This window comes from Mustela putorius, unplaced genomic scaffold (genome assembly GCF_011764305.1).
Source record: "Mustela putorius furo isolate JIRA1106 unplaced genomic scaffold, ASM1176430v1.1 tig00000867_pilon_pilon_pilon, whole genome shotgun sequence".
Lineage (NCBI taxonomy): Eukaryota > Metazoa > Chordata > Mammalia > Carnivora > Mustelidae > Mustela > Mustela putorius.
In genome coordinates this window covers 2775662-2793561 of record NW_025421501.1, presented here as the reverse complement: position 1 = coordinate 2793561, position 17900 = coordinate 2775662, and the positions used below count along the sequence as shown (strand labels likewise).

The 17900-nt window shown below is 41.4% G+C and overlaps 1 protein-coding gene across 18 annotated transcripts in view; it reads right to left on the bottom strand.

Moving 5' to 3' along the window:
- Nucleotides 1-17900, bottom strand: part of NCOR1 (nuclear receptor corepressor 1) — a 153056-nt gene that overhangs the window by 62309 nt on the left and 72847 nt on the right. For 12 of the 18 annotated variants that reach the window (XM_013049607.2, XM_045085424.1, XM_045085412.1 and 9 more), the window contains 3 exons: nucleotides 9368-9495; nucleotides 5003-5220; nucleotides 1091-1153 (listed from right to left, as the gene is read on the bottom strand). In XM_013049607.2, coding sequence (XP_012905061.1) covers nucleotides 1091-1153; nucleotides 5003-5220; nucleotides 9368-9495 — 409 coding nt within the window. The remainder of the gene's footprint in view (nucleotides 1-1090; nucleotides 1154-5002; nucleotides 5221-9367; nucleotides 9496-17900) is intronic. The other 6 variants (XM_045085415.1, XM_045085417.1, XM_045085421.1 and 3 more) reach the window with 1 other exon arrangement.

Here is a 17900-nt window from a genome sequence, read left to right as displayed (position 1 = left end):
AATAATCATCAAATAAAAATATTTTGAACAGGAGCTCCTGGGTGGCAGTGGGTTAAAGCCTCTGCCTTTGGCTCAGGTCATGATCCCAGGGTCCTGGGATTGAGCCCCGCATCAGGCTCTTTGCTCAGCAGGGAGCCTGCTTCCCTTCCTCTCTCTGCCTGCCTCTCTGCCTACTTGTGATCTATTTGTCAAATAAATAAATAAAATCTTTAAAAAAAATTTTTTTGAACACATTAAACTGCTATTATTTTTGGTAATGTTCGTTTATACTCTTAAATGTATCTTAATAATGTATTTTATATTCTTAAATGTATCTTAAATGTTAAAACTCTTAAATGTATCATTCATTATTAAATAGAAAATAAATCGGAAATGTGTCATTAAGAGATTAACTTATTTACAGTAATTTCTCTTTAGAATTATAAGGTATAAACTACTGTTTATTTATAAACCACCTATTTATCCTATTAGAAATTTTACTTCAATTTCAAATTATTCTATGTTAACAAGCAACAACAGAAAAAGATTTGTAATGTTCCAGAATAAGATGAGGGCCACACAGCCATGAGAAGGAAAGACAAAATTCAAACCTTTTTCTGGCTTCAAAGTTCATGCCTTCTCCTCTGAATTGCAGTGCAATTCTTACTAATTTATAACCAAATGCCTTATGAAATACAAACTGAGGAGACAGGAACCATGCTATTAAATCCAACTATTAAGTAATAGAAAATATAGACTTTATACTTAAATACCCTCCAAAACACTGAATCACAGCTATCCTGGAAGAGTGAAAATAGTCCCCTTGCTCTCTAACAAAATGACATTCAAAAAAAAAAAAAAAAAAAAAAAAACTGTGCAGAGAATCTTAAATTCCTCAAAAGAGGGCCTCTTAAGCAAGGCACAGCAGGATTATCTGAGAGGGCACCACCCCATCATAAAGAACTCAATTCTACTTCTAAATTCTGTTGACTACCACCGAAGAACTTTCTTCTTTTTCCAATTAAAAAATATTCACTCCATGTGACTTATTACTAATAACCCTGAAGAGCCTATCCCAACCCAACTAAAACCCCGAAGAACTCTAACTTACCTTTTTTAGCAACTTCCATTTCTTCTTCTGTCCATCGAGAGGTTTCTACGGGCTCTGTGGAAACTGAAATAAAGAGAGAGAACCCAGTAAGGCAAAGAAACTTTTTTCTTTTTTTTAAAGATTTTATTTATTTATTTGTCAGAGAGAGAGAGCACAGGCAGGCAAAAGCAAAGTAAGAAGCAGGCTTCCCACTGAGCAAGGAGCCTGATGCAGGACTCGATTCCAGGATGGTGGGATCATGACCCGAGCCAAGGCAGCCCCTTAACCGACGGAGGCACCCAGGCGCCCCAGGCAGAGAAAACTTAAGTTCATTCACAGCTTAGATGGCGTCGACCTGCTTGTTGGACATAAAGCCTGTCTGAAGCACTGGGTGAAAGAAACTATGGACACAGGATGTTGGCAGGCTCTCCCCCACCAACTGAAGAGAAATATTCAAGGCTTCCAAGTAAGGCTTCTCAATGTTCTTTGAAGCTCCAACCACATCTACATGTTTGACCATCACTTGCTTATTTTCTGTGAAGACCCACCTCACCCACTGCCCCACCACATACTCGAGCTCCAACCTCCTCTCCTAAAGTGTCAAAGGAAGAAACAACAGCCCCCGTCCCTGTCCAGGCACAGTTCTCTCGTGCTCTCTGAGTCCCCCATCTCATCCTCACTCTCGGGGGCCCTATGACACAGGGGACTGGAAACACAGATGGATCATAAACTGCACACTCTCTCTCTTCTACATTAGAAAGGAAATTGAGACCATCAGGCATGAAATGAGCTCCTGCCGTATTCCCCTTCTCAATTAATAGCGCTACCATCCGCCCAGTCATCTGAATTATTAACAGCCTTCTCAGGCCAATTTTTTAATCCTTCCTCCCATCTACTCCCACAGCCAATGATGTGTGCCAGTCCTAATCTCCTGAACCCATCCTCTTCTTGCCTGGGCCACTGCGTGCACAGTGACACTCTTCTGGCTGGTCCCTCCGCCTCCAGCCTTCACTCTCTCCAACCTGACCTCCAACTATCACCAGTTCACCTTCTACACCACCAGTCTATTCACAGCACTCCTCTGTTTAAAAACCTCTGTGAACTCCCACTCTGTAAGCAAAGCAGGACATGACTCAAACAAGGCCCATCGGGATCTACCCCCAGGTGCAAATCTAGTTATTTTCCTTGTATCCTCCTTGCCATCCCCAGAACCTGGTTTTTTTATGCTTCATGTTACAGTAAAATTGGTACCACTGAACCAAAGATGGCAAACATCATTAACATGATCCCTTTATAAACTAATGATACTTGGTAGAAGAGAGAAAAATGCTTGGACCCAAGAATTCATTTCTATAAAAAATAATTTAACAGAAAGAAAATGTTAGTTAATCAGGATTTTTTCCTTACACTACTATCTATATTAGTTTAAAGAGGAGGGGGCAGGGGACAGCCTAATCATTCAGCAACAGGGAATGATTCAAGAAATGGGGCCTCAGGGAACAGGATGCCAACATTTCACAGTCATTAAAAAGCAAAAATGAAGATCACTTAGAAACTACATAATATTTATAATATACACCAAGTTAAAATATCAGAAAAAATACCATACATACTAAAATTACAACTAAGTAAAAAGAAAAACAGCTGTATTAAGATAGCAAGATTGGAGAAGATCTTTTTCAAAAGACAGTGACATTAAAGTTTAAGAAATGTAAAGACCATGAAGAAGTAAAACTTTCAGTACTTGAAGATAACACGATATTAGATAAAGAAAACCTAAAAAGACTGCTAGAACTGATAAAATAAATCAATGTAAGGAATACAGGATACAAAATCAATGTAAGGAATTCTGCTGCATTTCTATGCACCAATAACGAAGCAGCAGAAAGAGAAAATAAGAATACAATCCCATTTACAACTGCACCAAAAATAATAAAATACCTAGGAATAAACCTTCCCAAAGAAGTGAAAGACCCGTACTCTGAAAACTATAAAACAGACATAAAGAAATTCAAGACAACACAAAGTAATGGAGAAACATTCCATGCTCATGAATTGGGAAAACAAATGTTGTTAAAATGGCTACACCACCCAAAGCAATCCCTATCAAAATACCAGCAGCAGTTTTCATAGAACTAGAACAAATAATCCTAAAATTTCTATGGAATCATAAAAGACCCCAAATTGCCAAAGCAATCTTGAAAAAGAAAAGCAAACCTGGAGGCATCACAATTCCGGACTTCAAGTTATTATACAAAGCTGTAGTCATCAAAACATGGTACTGGCATAAATACAGACACATAGATCAATGGACTAGAACAGAAAACCCAGAGATAAACCCACAATTGTATGATCAACTAATCGTTCAACAAAGCAGGGAAGAATACCCAACGGGAGAAAGTCTCTTCCACAAATGGTGTTGGGAAAATCAGACAGCAACATACAAAAGAATGAAACTTGACCACTTTCTTACATCATACACAAAAATAAATTCAAAAATGGATTAAAGACCTATATGTGAGACCTGAAACCACAGAAATCCTAGAAAAGAGCACAGGCCGTAATTTCTCTGACACTGGCCATAGCAACATTTTTCTAGCTAGGTCCCCTGAGGCAAGGGAAACAAAAAGCAAAGATAAACTATTGGGACTACATCAAAATAAAAAGCTTCCAGGGCACCTGTGTGGCTCAGTCAGTTAAGTATCCGACTCTTGATTTTGGTTCACTCATGATCTCAGGGTTGTGAGATAGAGCACAGGGTCAGGTTCTGTGCTGGATGTAGAGCCTGCTTGGAATTTTTTTTCTTTCCCTCCCCCTCCCTCTCTAGAAAAAAATAAATCAAATAAAACTTAAAAATAAAAAAATATAATAAAAAGCTTCTGCACAGCAAAGGAAACAACAAAACTAAATCCTCCCTACAAATGGGAGAGGATATTTCCAAATGACATATCTGATAAAAGGTTAGTATCTAAACTATATAAAGAACTTATAAAACTCAATAACCACAGAACAAATGATCCAATTAACAAAAGGGCAGAAGACATGAACGGACCTTTCTCCAAAGACATCCAGATGGCCAAAAGACCCATGAAAAGATGCTCAGCATCATTCATCATCACCTCACACCTGTCACAATAGCTAACATCAACAATACAAGAAACAAAGGTGTTGGCAAGGATGTGGAGAAAAAGGAACCCTCCTGCGCTGCCGGTGGGAATGCAAACTGGCGTGGCTACTGTGGAAAACAGTGTGGATGTTCCTCAAAACTAAAAATACAACTCTGTATGTATGATCCAGCTACTGGGTGTTTACCCAAAGAACACAGAAACACTAATTCAAAGTGATAGATGCATCCCTACATTTATAGGAGCACTAGTCACAACAGCCAAGATGCGAAAGCAGCCCAACTATCAAGTGATGAATGGATAAAGATGACGTGGCGTATATATATATCTCTATAACACACACACACACACACACACACCTTGGAGTATTATTCAGCCATTAAAGAAGGAAATCTTGCCCTTTGCAATGACATGGATAGAGCTAGAAATCGTAATACTAAGAACACTCAGACAAAGACAAATACCATATGATCTCACTCACATATGGAATTTTACAAACAAAGCAAACAAGCAAAGGGGGAAAAAGGAGAAACAAAGCAAGAAACAGACTCTGAACTATAGAGAACGAACTGGAGGTCACCAGAGGGGAGGGATATGAGTGAAAAAGGTGATGGGGATTAAGGAGTGTACTTGTCATAATGAACCTTAAAAAATAATAAATAATAAAACCTTAAAACATTTTTTTAAGGCCAGACTTTCAGATTATTTTTAGGTCATCCATATCCGAGGACCTTCCTGCTCTACCCTAGCAGTGCAAGAGAATCCTGCACAAAATCACGGCCTGTTCACTCCCATCTCGCGCACTCACCAGGTTCTGGTGGCGGTGGCAGAGGCGGCGGAGGCTCCTCGGTGGCGGCGGCAGCTGCAGCACTGGCCGCTGCCGCTTCGTTGGTCATGGACCTGGTGATGCGGCCCTTTCTGCGGCCCTGACTGTTGGCGGTCTTTCGTCCCCGGGGGGTGGCCTGCTCTCTCTCCTCCGTTTCTTCTGCTGTACCTTCCGTCTTGTCCTTTTCCTTAGTGTTTTCTCTGGAAACAGAAGCCGATAAAAAGCTTGTGTGATTTAGAAGGATACATGCATCTAAGAAGGTTTGTTTTGAAAACAAAATTTATGAAAGATGCTGTCATGCCCCAATTTTGAAGGGTTCTGACTGGCTCAAATTAAGATATTTCACAAAGGTCTGCTTTATTCATTAATGGACTCAAATTTTAAACACCTTCAAGTCACCTTATAATGTATGACAACACCCTATGAGGAAGTAATGGATGGCAGCGGAACAGCCCCTAGACCCGCAACCAGTGGGTCTAGTGGGTCTAGGCAGTGGGGTACCAGTGGGGTACCAGTGTGTCTAGGCAGTGGGGTACCAGTGGGGTACCAGTGTGTCTAGGCAGTGGGGTACCAGTGTGTCTAGGCAGTGGGGTACACCAAAAAAGCAGGAGTCCTGGAGTTCTTACTTTGGCTTCAAGGTAAGTTTTCTCCTTTGTGAAATGAAGAGGCTGAGACAGACACCTTTTCTGCAGGAACAGTCTACAGCACTGCTTCATTAAACCAGCTTCAGTATTCTTAACCATCTCCAACACTAATTATGTGCAAACAGGCCAGTGTGGCCCAGGCATTATAACGGAGAACAGTCTGGAGCCAGGCTGCCCAAGTTGGTACCAGAGCTGTGTGATTTACCAGCAATGTGACCTTAGACAAGCGACCTCCCCTCCATAGGCCTTTTTCTCATCTGTAAGTGAGGATGACAACCATATGTTTCATAGAGCTGTTGCAATCATTAAAGGAGTTCATTTATATAAAATGCTCAGTTTTATACAAAATGCTCAGAACTGTGCCTAGAACACAATAAACATCATATGTGTCTACTGGTATTTGGGCTGAACCTCCCTCAGCCACTTAGGAGAAACCTGATCAATAAATAAAGGGTTCTCCTATTAGTAGCAGTAGCACCACACGTGACACCAGAAGATTATTCTCTGTATTACATACGTACCTCCCAGGGTTGTTAGATTTAAAAACAAGGTCCCTAATGTACATTTTGGCAAATGAATGAATAGGTGGCAACAGTCAGAGACTCAAAGGCTCCTGCTTAATGGGAGGTGTTGATTTTTTTTCAAATATTATGTACTTCAAAAATCTGTTGTAGCTTACCAAGCTTACCTCAATAAAAGAAATTCTTCCAGAATTTTCCCCCTTCACCCTGAACTGCCCTCTAAGTTACCCTGCAACACTCCTTCTCCACTTCTTTATTCCCTTAGCAATCTGGCTACTACTACGGATTCATCTTAAAGACATTTTGTCAAGAGTCACCAGTGACTTACTAACTGCAAATTCAGATGACCTTTTCTCAATTCTTGTTGCACTGATATTCCTGCTGCAACTGACCCTAAGGACAATTCTTTTTACATCCTATTCAACTTAACTTTTAGGACTTCATGCCTCCTGATACTCCCTACTGCTATTATGGCTCTCCCCTCTGCAGGCTGCCTTCTTCCTCTCCCTGTTCACATTCGCATTTCCCAAGGCTCACCCTTGCCTTAAAACTCTGTGAAGTTACCCCATTCACATCCATTCCACTGGGATGACTCCCCAGCTGTATCTTTAGACTCACACCTCAAGTCTACTAAATCTCCTAAGATCCAGACTTGTCTTCCCAAATACCTTCTGGGAATCCCTATCAATATACCTGGATTCCCCATCAATACAAACTCAACATGCCCCAAGCCATGCTTATCCCCACTCTGCCTCTTGCTCCCCACCACATTCTCATCACTCATTGTTAACAGTACCACCGTGATCACCTTCATTCAGGGTTACAGATCTAGCCTCATCTTTAGCTTCTTCTCATTTTCTTTGCCTCCTACATGCGATCTCATGTCAAGGTTTGGTTATTTCATCTCAGTAACAGTGCCCCCACTAGTTCCACCATCTTGATTTCTACTATCTATGTTTTTGTGTTTTTTTAAGATTATATTTATTTATTTGACAGAGAGAGATTACAAGTAGGCAGAGAGGCAGGCAGAGAGAGAGGGGGAAGCAGGCTCCGGGCCGAGCAGAGAGCCCAATGTGGGGCTTGATCCTAGGACCCTGAGATCATGACCTGAGCCGAAGGCAGAGGCTTAGCCCACTAAGCCTCCCAGATGCCCCTACTATCATTGTTCTTATTCAGTGCCTTGATACTCCACTCCCTGACTTACATCTCCAGTCCTCCATTCTCTGCTGCTTGTGGGTCAGTATTCTACCAGAAAAGCTTTGGCAAGAAACCATTCTATCCAAGGGCGCATGGGTGGCTCAGTCGGTTAAGCCTCTGACTCTTGATTTCAGCTAAGGTCATGATCTCTGGGTTCTGACATCAAGCCCCACACTTCAGGCTCCGTGCTCAGCACAGTCTGCTTGAGATTCTCACCCTCTCTCTGCCCCTCCCCCTACTCACACATGCTTGCGCAGGCTCTCTAAAAAATAAATCAATCAATCTTGAAAGAAAGAGAAAGAAACCATTCCATCCATTCAAACAACGCATAGCATGGACTATTTTAGCTTCATTAAGGTTTTACTTAATCTAACCCCAATCCACCTTCCATTGTTCTTCCTGCCACCCTCTGTCCCAGTCTAGTAAGACCACTATCTGCCATTTCTCATGGCAGCACATCTCTTCGTGCTGTTCCTTTTATTCTCTCCACATTAACCACTAGCTCCCGCATAAAGTCCTCTAAACCATTCAGAGAGAAGTAACCCTGAACCTCTTTTCAGTCTACCAACATCCTGTCCTGATTCTGCTCATTTCTTCCAGGCTTTCTTCTCTATCATGAACAGTACCTGCGTCTTGCCTAGCTTTCCCTTGCTAGACGATAAACTACCTGGGAACAGTACATATCATTTATGCCCTTTTGCAACCTCCATAAGAGCTGGCTCACATCACTAATAAATGAATGCTTGTTAATAGAGATTTAAGGGAAAAAGTGAAAACCAAGATATGGCAGTTCCATATGAGCAGATCCAAGAACCATGTGGGAAAATAAATGTTTTCCCTAAAAACTTAAAAAAAAAAATTGTTTTCAACAGTTCTCTCCCTAAAGTAGAAGATTAGAATGGCAATGGTAGGGTATCCAACTCTTTAACAACCATACCAAGTGCTTCAGGCTATAGTTGCCACAAAACCAAATAAATCTTCAGTATTTCCAAGGGGATTCCAGAAATAGCACTATAAATATTAAAAAGAATGAACTACCAATACGTGAAACAACTTGCATGTATGTCAACATCATTATGCTAAGTGAAAGAAGCCACGCACAGAAGACTACATACCGCATAAATCCATTTATATGAAATTCTAGAAAAGGCAAAACAGATGAGCAGTCCCCAGAGGGGGACAGTTTGGCAGGGGAGTTGGGGGGAAAGCTATGGCAAAGGAGCATGTGGGAACTTTCTGGAGTGATGGAAACACTATGCCACAACTGTGTCAAGAATCAGAGCAGTGCATATATTTGTCCAAATACATTCAGTACACATCTAAAATTGGTGAATTTTACTCTGGGTAAATAATGCCTCAAAAGCACCAATCTTTTGCAAAAAACCCACCCAACTGAGCCACTAAGCCCCCTCACCACTGACGCCAATATGTGCATAAAGGCATCAACAAAAGCGGTCTCTGAGCGGCAGAATCCCAGGCTGATTTTGTTAAGTATTTTGCTGTCTTTTCCTTATTTTCTATAGTAAACAAGAATTACTTTTATAAGGCAAACGGCAAGAGAACCACAAACAAACCAGAAACCCCACTTTATACAATAAATAAAACCCATGAAACTGTAATATAAGGTATTATAGAAAAGAAAACCATTTATCAGCATTTTTACATGAGTGTTAAGTATCAAAGGTGAAAAAAAAAGATCCTGAGGTACCTTCCAAGTCAAAAATTAAATTATATTCAATATATCTCTGATGAGTGTATATTACTATAGCTCATCCCTTCTGAAAAATATGTCTCATGTCTGGCAAATAAGTCCATTAAGCCAAAAGTTGCACTTACCAGAATATCCTGTTCTTTAATTAGGTCAAAGCACATTAGATGATCAAAGCGCACATCTAATTCATTTGTTTATCTAAAATTTTTACCTTCAAGATAGTCAATAGGTCCATGATTTTAAAATAAAACTAGTATCTAATCATTTAACTCACTTGGAGTCCTCCTTTTCATCTTTTTCTTCTTCATCTTTCTTTTCCTCTTCTTTTTTTTCTGTTTTTTCTGCTTTATCTTCTTCTTTTTCCTCTACTTTTTCTTCTTGTGAGGGTCGGGCAATTTGCTGCTAGAATGAATCATCATTTGTCAAATTCAACATTAAAAGAAACAACTCAAATTATGATGACAAATTACAATAAATACCTTTGCACAAAAATTTATAAGCAATTAACTTATTGATCACTTACAATGTAATTAGGGGTAACATATTAAAAATCAGTCTCACACTCTTTAATATATTCCATAGGTACTGCTTAAAAGCACACACACATGCACACACACACACACACAGATGTTCCTAGTGTCTGGACCCATCAGAGAGGCAAGAGTGTTAAGATTCCACTTAGAAACCTGAAGTCTGAGGTTGGTTCTCTCTGTTTCTGTAAACTCCCACATCTAATCTGTCACTCAAGCATTTCAATTCTACCTTAAAATTTGATAACCTATAATTTAACAAACCATTCCCTGAGAATTAGATACCTAATATACTTCCAACCTTTTCATCACTATAGATGATACTACAGGAACACCTTTACGCTTTTAGTCTTCTGCGCAAACATTCACTTGATGGAATAGTAGAATGGCTACGGTCATCATCAAGACTAAAGTAATTTGCAAAAACAGTAAGGAGATAACAGAGTGAAAAGAAGTGAAACACTCAAATATTTCTAAGCTAGAATTACAACTCTATAATTAAAAATACGAACAAAGACAAGAAGAGAATACGATTATGGGACCCTTTTATCTTTGCTAAAATTGGGATTCTACAGGAAAACAAGTGAAATCAACTCTGTGCCAGTATTCTGTTTATTCAATGCAAAAATCAAGACCATCTAAGCTAAGTAGGATGAACTGCCCCTCGGCATTGGCGCACACAGCCCCCCGTCCGTTTGTACGTCTTCCAACCCCCCACCTTTCCTACACTGGTTGCTGCTCTGGACTCACCTATACACACCCAGCATTTCATGTCTTTGCCTGGAACACTCTTTCCACCCCTCCTTGCCTAGTAAACTCTGACACAGCCTCTGAAATTCAGTTCAAAAGGCTACATCTTGATTTCCACAGAGAAGCTCCAGGCCCGGTCTCCCTACCTTGCCACCTGCATGGCCCACACCTGCCTGCGGCACTTACCCAAAGTGGTGCATCCCTGGGTTACCAGGGTCTGTCTGGCTCCCTGCGTTACGATCTCCTCAAGGACAAGGACCCAGTCTTACTCCTCTAAGTATCCCAAGTTCCTGGGAGACAACTGGACCACAGATGCCTCTGCGTGTGCCGGATACAGCCAGAACCAAGTTCCTTTATCCCGCTTCTCTGAAAAATTTGGCCCTCCCACCTCAATCTTTCATTCCGACCCAGCCAACATCAATCTGCCTCCTAATAAATGCCTGTCCTCTTATCTGTTCTGTCACCAGACAACACAAAAGTACTCATTAATTCGAGTTACAATTTCCCTTAATTCTTAATACCATCTCAAAGTCCTTCACCTACTGGATAAATCTGGATTTTTTTTCTTAAGATAACAAAGACCTTATTGGCCTCTCCAAGAGGTCCTGTATCATGACTTCTTCAAATCCACAAGGAACTAAATAAGAATCCGTATCCTTCTTGCTCCCAACTGCCACTTCCAAAACATTGCTGCACTGCAGTATTTTTAAAAATACCTCCTTTTTAAAAATTTCACAGAATCTACCTATGATGCCTTTTTTTCCTGTTTTGGTATTATGGATTGACTTCTTAAATACTCCTAAAGAACACACAGATGATTTTATCACATGGCTCATTATGCCTTGCCATTATTCTTCCAACTTAATTTTTTTTAATTAATTTATTTGACAGAGATCACAAGTAGGCAGAGAGGCAGGCAGAGAGAGAGAGAGAGAGAGAGAGAGAGAGAGGAGGAAGCAGGCCCCCCAACAAGCAGAGAGCCTCATGTGGGGCTCAATCCCAGGACCCTGGGATGATGACCTGAGCCGAAGGCAGAGGTTTTAACCCACTGAGCCACCCAGGCGCCCCTATTCTTCCAACTTTAAAATGTACCTCAATGCTTTTTCTAGCAATGTAATATCCTACAACTGAAATACTCTTGAGGTCATGCTCATTAAACTCTCCTAAGGTGAAGTCATAATTGCCATCACTGGTGGGCACTGCTCTACCTCCAAGATCTTGAAATCAGAAAATCTCTACAACCACCACTCATGCCCCACCTACCCCACATTTTCATTGTTGCTGATCTTGCTATTTGTCCCCATCATGACCCTTGGTCCCTTTATTCTATGAAACTTCACAGCCCATGAGGAAGAGCTCTATCTTATCTTCCTCTCCAACCCCTCACTAAATTGTCTCAATACCATGGTTCCCTCACTTGCTTGACCTGACTTCCCCAATTTCTCACTCTGGTAATTGCCAGTTCCCTTTTCCTTTGAGTGTTTGCTATTACTAGTCAAAAATTTAAAAATCAGGAAAATTTTCAAATGTGTACTTTCCAACCATGACTAGACCTGCTTTACAAATGGGAATGTTTTTCTCACCTTTGACTGACTCCCTAGGACACCATAGTGGTCACAAGGCTGGTTTCAAATGCTAATAATCGCCAACCACTCACCTGCTACAAAAGTAGCATCCATTAGTCATAATGAACAAAGTGGATGGCACACTAGCGAAAAACTCTGCCCTTTGCCTGGCGAGTAGGCTCTTAACCCAGAAAGTGGTTTATAGCCCTCAGAAATGACAGCGAGGTATCAACTCGGCAGAAAAGGAGTAAAGAACTTCACTGTTCTCTTAGACTTAGATGATACATATAACTTGCTTCCTTAATACTTTTCTATTTCTAATGCCAACCAGTGTTCTGAAGAAACTAAGCAATCCCACACGTTCCCTGCTGTCTGAAATGCAGCCAGCAGCTGACTTTACTCCCCCTTCCCCAGTGTGAGGGACCGAGAAGCAAGGTAGCACCTGTTTCAACCAGGCAATGGGAAGACGGGGGCAGGATGTCTTCTGGAGCACAACCCCCAATTCTGCAGAAGGTGCGGAGTTGCTGGATAGTCTCTGCAAGTGTGTGACAGCTGCAGAGCACAACCCCCGTCAAAGCAGAATCCATCCACACTGACTAGGCAGCAGTGGGTGGAGAGGGAGAGCCAGGCGGGCCGGAGTGTGCAACCAGCATCTGTCTCCCTTAGGCTGACAGGCACTGAGAGCCACGGCCACACCTGCTCCCAGCGATAAAGAGCCCAAGGAGTAACCTCCGATGTTCACAGGAAGTGATTGCAACTACTTCTGTTTCATGCAAATCTGTAAAGGAAGTGCCAAATCCCACGCTCTGGGACAGAGGTTCTAAGTCACAGCCCTCACGCCCTTTAGTAGGGGAGCTGGAGGACAAGTTCACAGTGTCAAAAGCAAAGTCATCTGAAGGTCCCCTGACAGACAGAGGCATCCCAACAGCTTCCTGTCCAGGTTTCTCCCTCGTTAAGCCTAGTACTTTTTGGTCAATTAAAGAAGGTTTTATTTTGTCAGGGAGGATCTCAAAACACAAAACCTGTCTGCCACACAACAAACTGTGCGCTGTAAATGTTGGAGGGCATTAGAAAACAAAATCAAAATCCAAATTAAAAAAAAAAACTAAACAAAAAGTTTTATGTATTTTTTTTTTTTTAGAAATCTTTTAAGAAATCTTTTCATTTATATATTTGACAGAGAGAGTGCACAAGCAGGGGGAGCAGCAAAGGGAGAAGCAGACTCCAGGCTAATAAGCAAGGAGCCAGATGCAGGACTCCATCTCAGGGCCGTGGGATCATGACCCCAGCTGAAGGCAGAAGCCCAACTGACTGAACTACTCAGGCACCCATTTTTATGTACTTTATAACGATAAAAGAAGAACAAGGAAATTTCAACAGACTCCTCTATAACAAGATCAGAGAAAGTTTATGCTGAGATTTATTCTACTATATCTGACTGAATACCTAACACTTATATATACCCTATGTGTGTTTATTAACATGCCCGAGTCTTCAGAAAACAGATAAACAACTTCCCACTCAGTAGATGATTAAGTTGCCAAGAAATGAAATAACTAAATTTAAGAGCAAGCATCTAGAGAACTGAAAACATTCAAGAGACAGAAAGAATGAGGTCCTCCTTTAGCCACTTAAGTCTTTTTCTTAACATTTTATTTATTTATCTAACAGAGACAGAGAGCGAGCGAGCACGAGCAGAGTAAACAGAGGGAAAGGGAGAAGCAGGCTCCCCGCCGAGCAGAGAGCCCGATGCGGGGCTCAATCCTAGGACCCTGGGATCACAACCTGAGCTGAAGGCAGACACTTAACTGACTGAGCCACCCACGGGCCCCTAACCATTGAGTTTTGTAAGTGTCTCAGTCAGTAAACAGAAAATATCTTATCAAAATATATTTAAGGGCGCCTGGGTGGCTCAGTGGGTTAAGCCTCTGCCTTCAGCTTAAGTCATGATCTCAGGGTCCTGGGATGGAGCCCCGCATCAGACTCTCTCTGCTCAGAAGGAAGCCTGCTTCCTCTTCCTCTCTCTCTCTGCCTACTGATGATCTCTCTCTGTCAAATAAATTAACAAAATCTAAAATATATATATATGTGTGTGTGTGTGTGTGTGTGTATATACATATATGTATATGTATATATATTTATTTATTTTAAAACTAATGCCTTTAAACCAACCGAATTTGAAACTAGTTTCCTGAAGAGTAAAAGCTGTCAATCACAACACACCATCATGAAGGCAACAAAGGCTACAGTCGCTACCATTTATTGGGCACTCCAGTTGTCCCCAATAGCACACTCTAGGGATGTCACACACACAACTAGTTCTTATGTTAACCCTGCAAGGTAAGTATTATTGCTTCCATGCTCACAGATGTGGAAGTCAAGGCTCAAAAAGTGAAGGGAAACGTCTAGGGTTACATGGATATACAGAGAGCTTTTTTGGATCTAAAGCTCTTTCTCTTACACCCAACTTTTTAAACCTGCCTAAAACAGCCTAACTATTGTCTAACAACTCAGTCAAAAACTTTCCTAACTTCAAACATTACTACATTTACATAAGTATATGCTTTCTCAATGTCCTTGGGGAATAAAAACCTGCTGACATATTTAAAGAGGAAGATGTTGTCAGAATGAAGGAAGAGTACAAATTCTTGTGAAAGGTAATCAAGTATTTGGAAACGAAGAATGTGGCTTCTAAACAATGACTTGCTTTGCTGCTGGTCACCAGCAGGTATCACAGTAATTCTAGCTACACAGTGACAGACTTATTAGATGAGAGTTTCTGCTGGAAGGTAAGAAGAAATTCCTACCTCCAACAAAAAATGTTACACACAGAATCAAATTACTACTTGGCATGTTACTTATAATTCTAGATCCCACAGAGTAACACTGAGGACTGGCTTCTGATCTTTGATATATATTCACAGCTTCAACTAAAACTTAATGAAGAACCATATTCATTCCCATCATGGCATGCTAGTAAGTTGAACTGTGAAATGGTTTCAACAATACCTAACAGAATTCTGAGTTAAAACTTTTGCCAACAATAATGTCTGAACACAAGTCTAACAAAAATATGATTATCTGTCTCATTTCCCCTATGAGTCTCAGATTAAACTCCCTTTCAGAGGAAATAATATGCAAGATTCCCTATAGCCATACCAGGTTAAAAATCCAACCTCTCAAGCTTGGAATCTCTCTGGGCAAACAGCACACAACACATTCAGGGCTGAATTACAATGACTTCCTATGGTAAGAGTCGGGAGGGGAGGACGGGTGAAGCAATCAAATAAAAACAGAAAGGATAAACTTCAGCAGAACTCTACAGAGTCTTATAATAAATTTGCCCTCATCGTTCTGGGATTACCTAAGATAATTCCTACTGATTCCAACTTGACTGGATAATAGAGCAGTAAAGTTGACTTTCAAATTAGTTGAATCTCTATTATCTACCAGAGTAAAATGAAGACACACCAATTTAAAAGTTCTTGTAACTAGATTCCTTAAAAAAGAAGAAGAAGAAGAAGAAGAAGAAGAACTCTTTCTAAACTTTTTCCATACAGCAAATTGTACATTCCCAACCCAGATCTGTTTCCCAAACTCCAGACTTCTACTTACAACTGCCCCCTTTACATCCCCACTTGGACATATGTATCTAAAATTCAGCATGTCCCAACTTTGCCCCCCAAATCTGCTACCCCTTCAGTCATGCCTACACAGTAAATGGCAACCCCACAAGCCAAAACTCAGGGTTATCTTGGATAACTGTCCTTGAATCCCCCCCACCATCAATCCATCAGTAAAAAACCTCTTTACCTGACGTCCAAAGATACATCCAGATATGGACAGGTTTTCAACACCGCCCCCTCTAGAGTCCAGTCCAAGCCGCTGGGAGGATCAACGTAACCTCCTAACTGGTCTCCCTTACAATCTAGTCTCAACAGAGAAGGCAGAATGACCTTGTCACAACTACAATCTGATACTATTCTGCTCAAAAGTGCAGTGGCTCCTCCTCTCATATGATATCAGCTCTAATGTCATTCAGTCCTATATAAGCAAGCCCCTAAACTAATACCACCTAATTTCAGAAAACCTGTCCACCTATTTTGACACAAACAGAATGAAATACACAAACAATTAAGAAACAGGTAAGGTTATTCTGGTCTAAGACCATGCTGCATTTCCATCATTCAATCCTCTCCTCTCCCAAATTCCCAATAAAACAATCAGAGAAATATACAACTAGAGAAACAATGTTTACGGTAATAACGTAAAAGCTAACATGGGAATGACTAGACTGACGGAAAGGCTGACCAACCCCAACCTGAGCCAACTTGGGGGCAGACATACTAAGGTTCAGGTCAAGATGAGAGCACATATGGACAATCTCAGTTCCGTTAAATGCACTCTGGGATGTGACACAGATGTGAGCACACAGAACCAGAATGTGCAGAAGAAAACTCTTAATATGGCTGGAACTTAACAAGAACAAGTGTGCCACAGAGAACAGTGAGATGGTGTCCCAGGTAACCTTAGGAGAGAAAACCAATGTTTCAGAGTAACAGAGGCATTTCCCCACACACATAATTTCCTGATACAGCTTTCTCCTCTACCATCACAAGCAACAGACTGCTAATCCTGCAAATGTTAAGATATAATATCAAATTATTCCCTTACATTATCAGGGATTGAAAAAATTTAAACAACTTATAATTACAAAATGCGTAACTTCTAAAAACTAAGTTCAATTAAAGTTATAAATACTAGCTGGTAATAAGGAACAAAGCTGTTGTTAAAAATCTGTAGCTGAAACTCATTTAAAACACAGATGGGCTCTGGCATCTCTAGCTAGAAGAGCTTGATTCCACTTTCTCTGTGGGAAGCCCCAGCATCTTTGATGGAACAGTGTTTCCCGCCCCACTGACAACATCTGATTTGCTCCCCATTGGGCAGGAACTCTTCACGGAGCTTCACAAGCATCCACAACATCAGTCCCATCAGCATCCAGGTGCGCTCCCCATCCTCGTCAGCCCCCTGCCCATCTCTCTATTCTCCTTTGTAAGCAAACCTTACAGACAAGGGCACACCTGTACTACTACCACTCCCTCGCCTTCCACACCCCCTTCTGCTCACTGCAACTTTACTTCTCGACCCCTCACCAATCCACTGAAAATGCACGCCCAGGGCACCTCAGCTTACTCAACCTCTAGCAGCATTTCACCACAGCTGGCTTATGAAACGCTCCCTGCACTTTGACCAGAAATACCGTTTCCAACGAATATGTAATCACATCCCGTGAGGCAGCAGTATCCTGCAGGAAACAATGGCCCCGGAAACACAAAAAGGTCATGGCTACGGATAATGACGGCACTGGGTCAGCCTGTATCTGGTGAGCGGGGTGGCTCAGCAAAGAAAGGGTGGTTGTGCGGGGAGACCAGGAGGATTTACAAAGGCGGGTCGGCAGTCAGCAGCGGTGCAAGTTCACGCGCGCGATTCCAAGTCCCAAGATGAACCTGGACAGGGAGAGCAACGGCCATCACATCGCCCCAGCAGCCGCACCGGTAAAGCACGAGGGAGCTGTGACAGCTGCTGATCAGTTATTTGGGGGAAAACAGTTTTTAAAGTACTGAACTGCAACTGCAAAAACGTACGCTGCACTGCATTAAACACGGTCTTTTAAGGTCAAGTGTTTTTCCAGAGTAAAAAGTTTCTAAACTCCAGAAATGAAGTTACTCTGAAACAAAATGAGGCCCCCAGTATTTGGGTAAACTAGCCTCTACACTCATTACCACACTACATTTCTCTGTCCTTCTCATGGGTTCTACCTGCCCCCTTCCTCAGACAAAAGGACTGGTAAAGACGGTGCATGAAATGAAGTGTCACGGGTCCCATTCTCACATTATCGCTACTCACAGTGACAGGCACAATTTAGATAACATGGAAGTACAGAACGTCTCTCATTGGT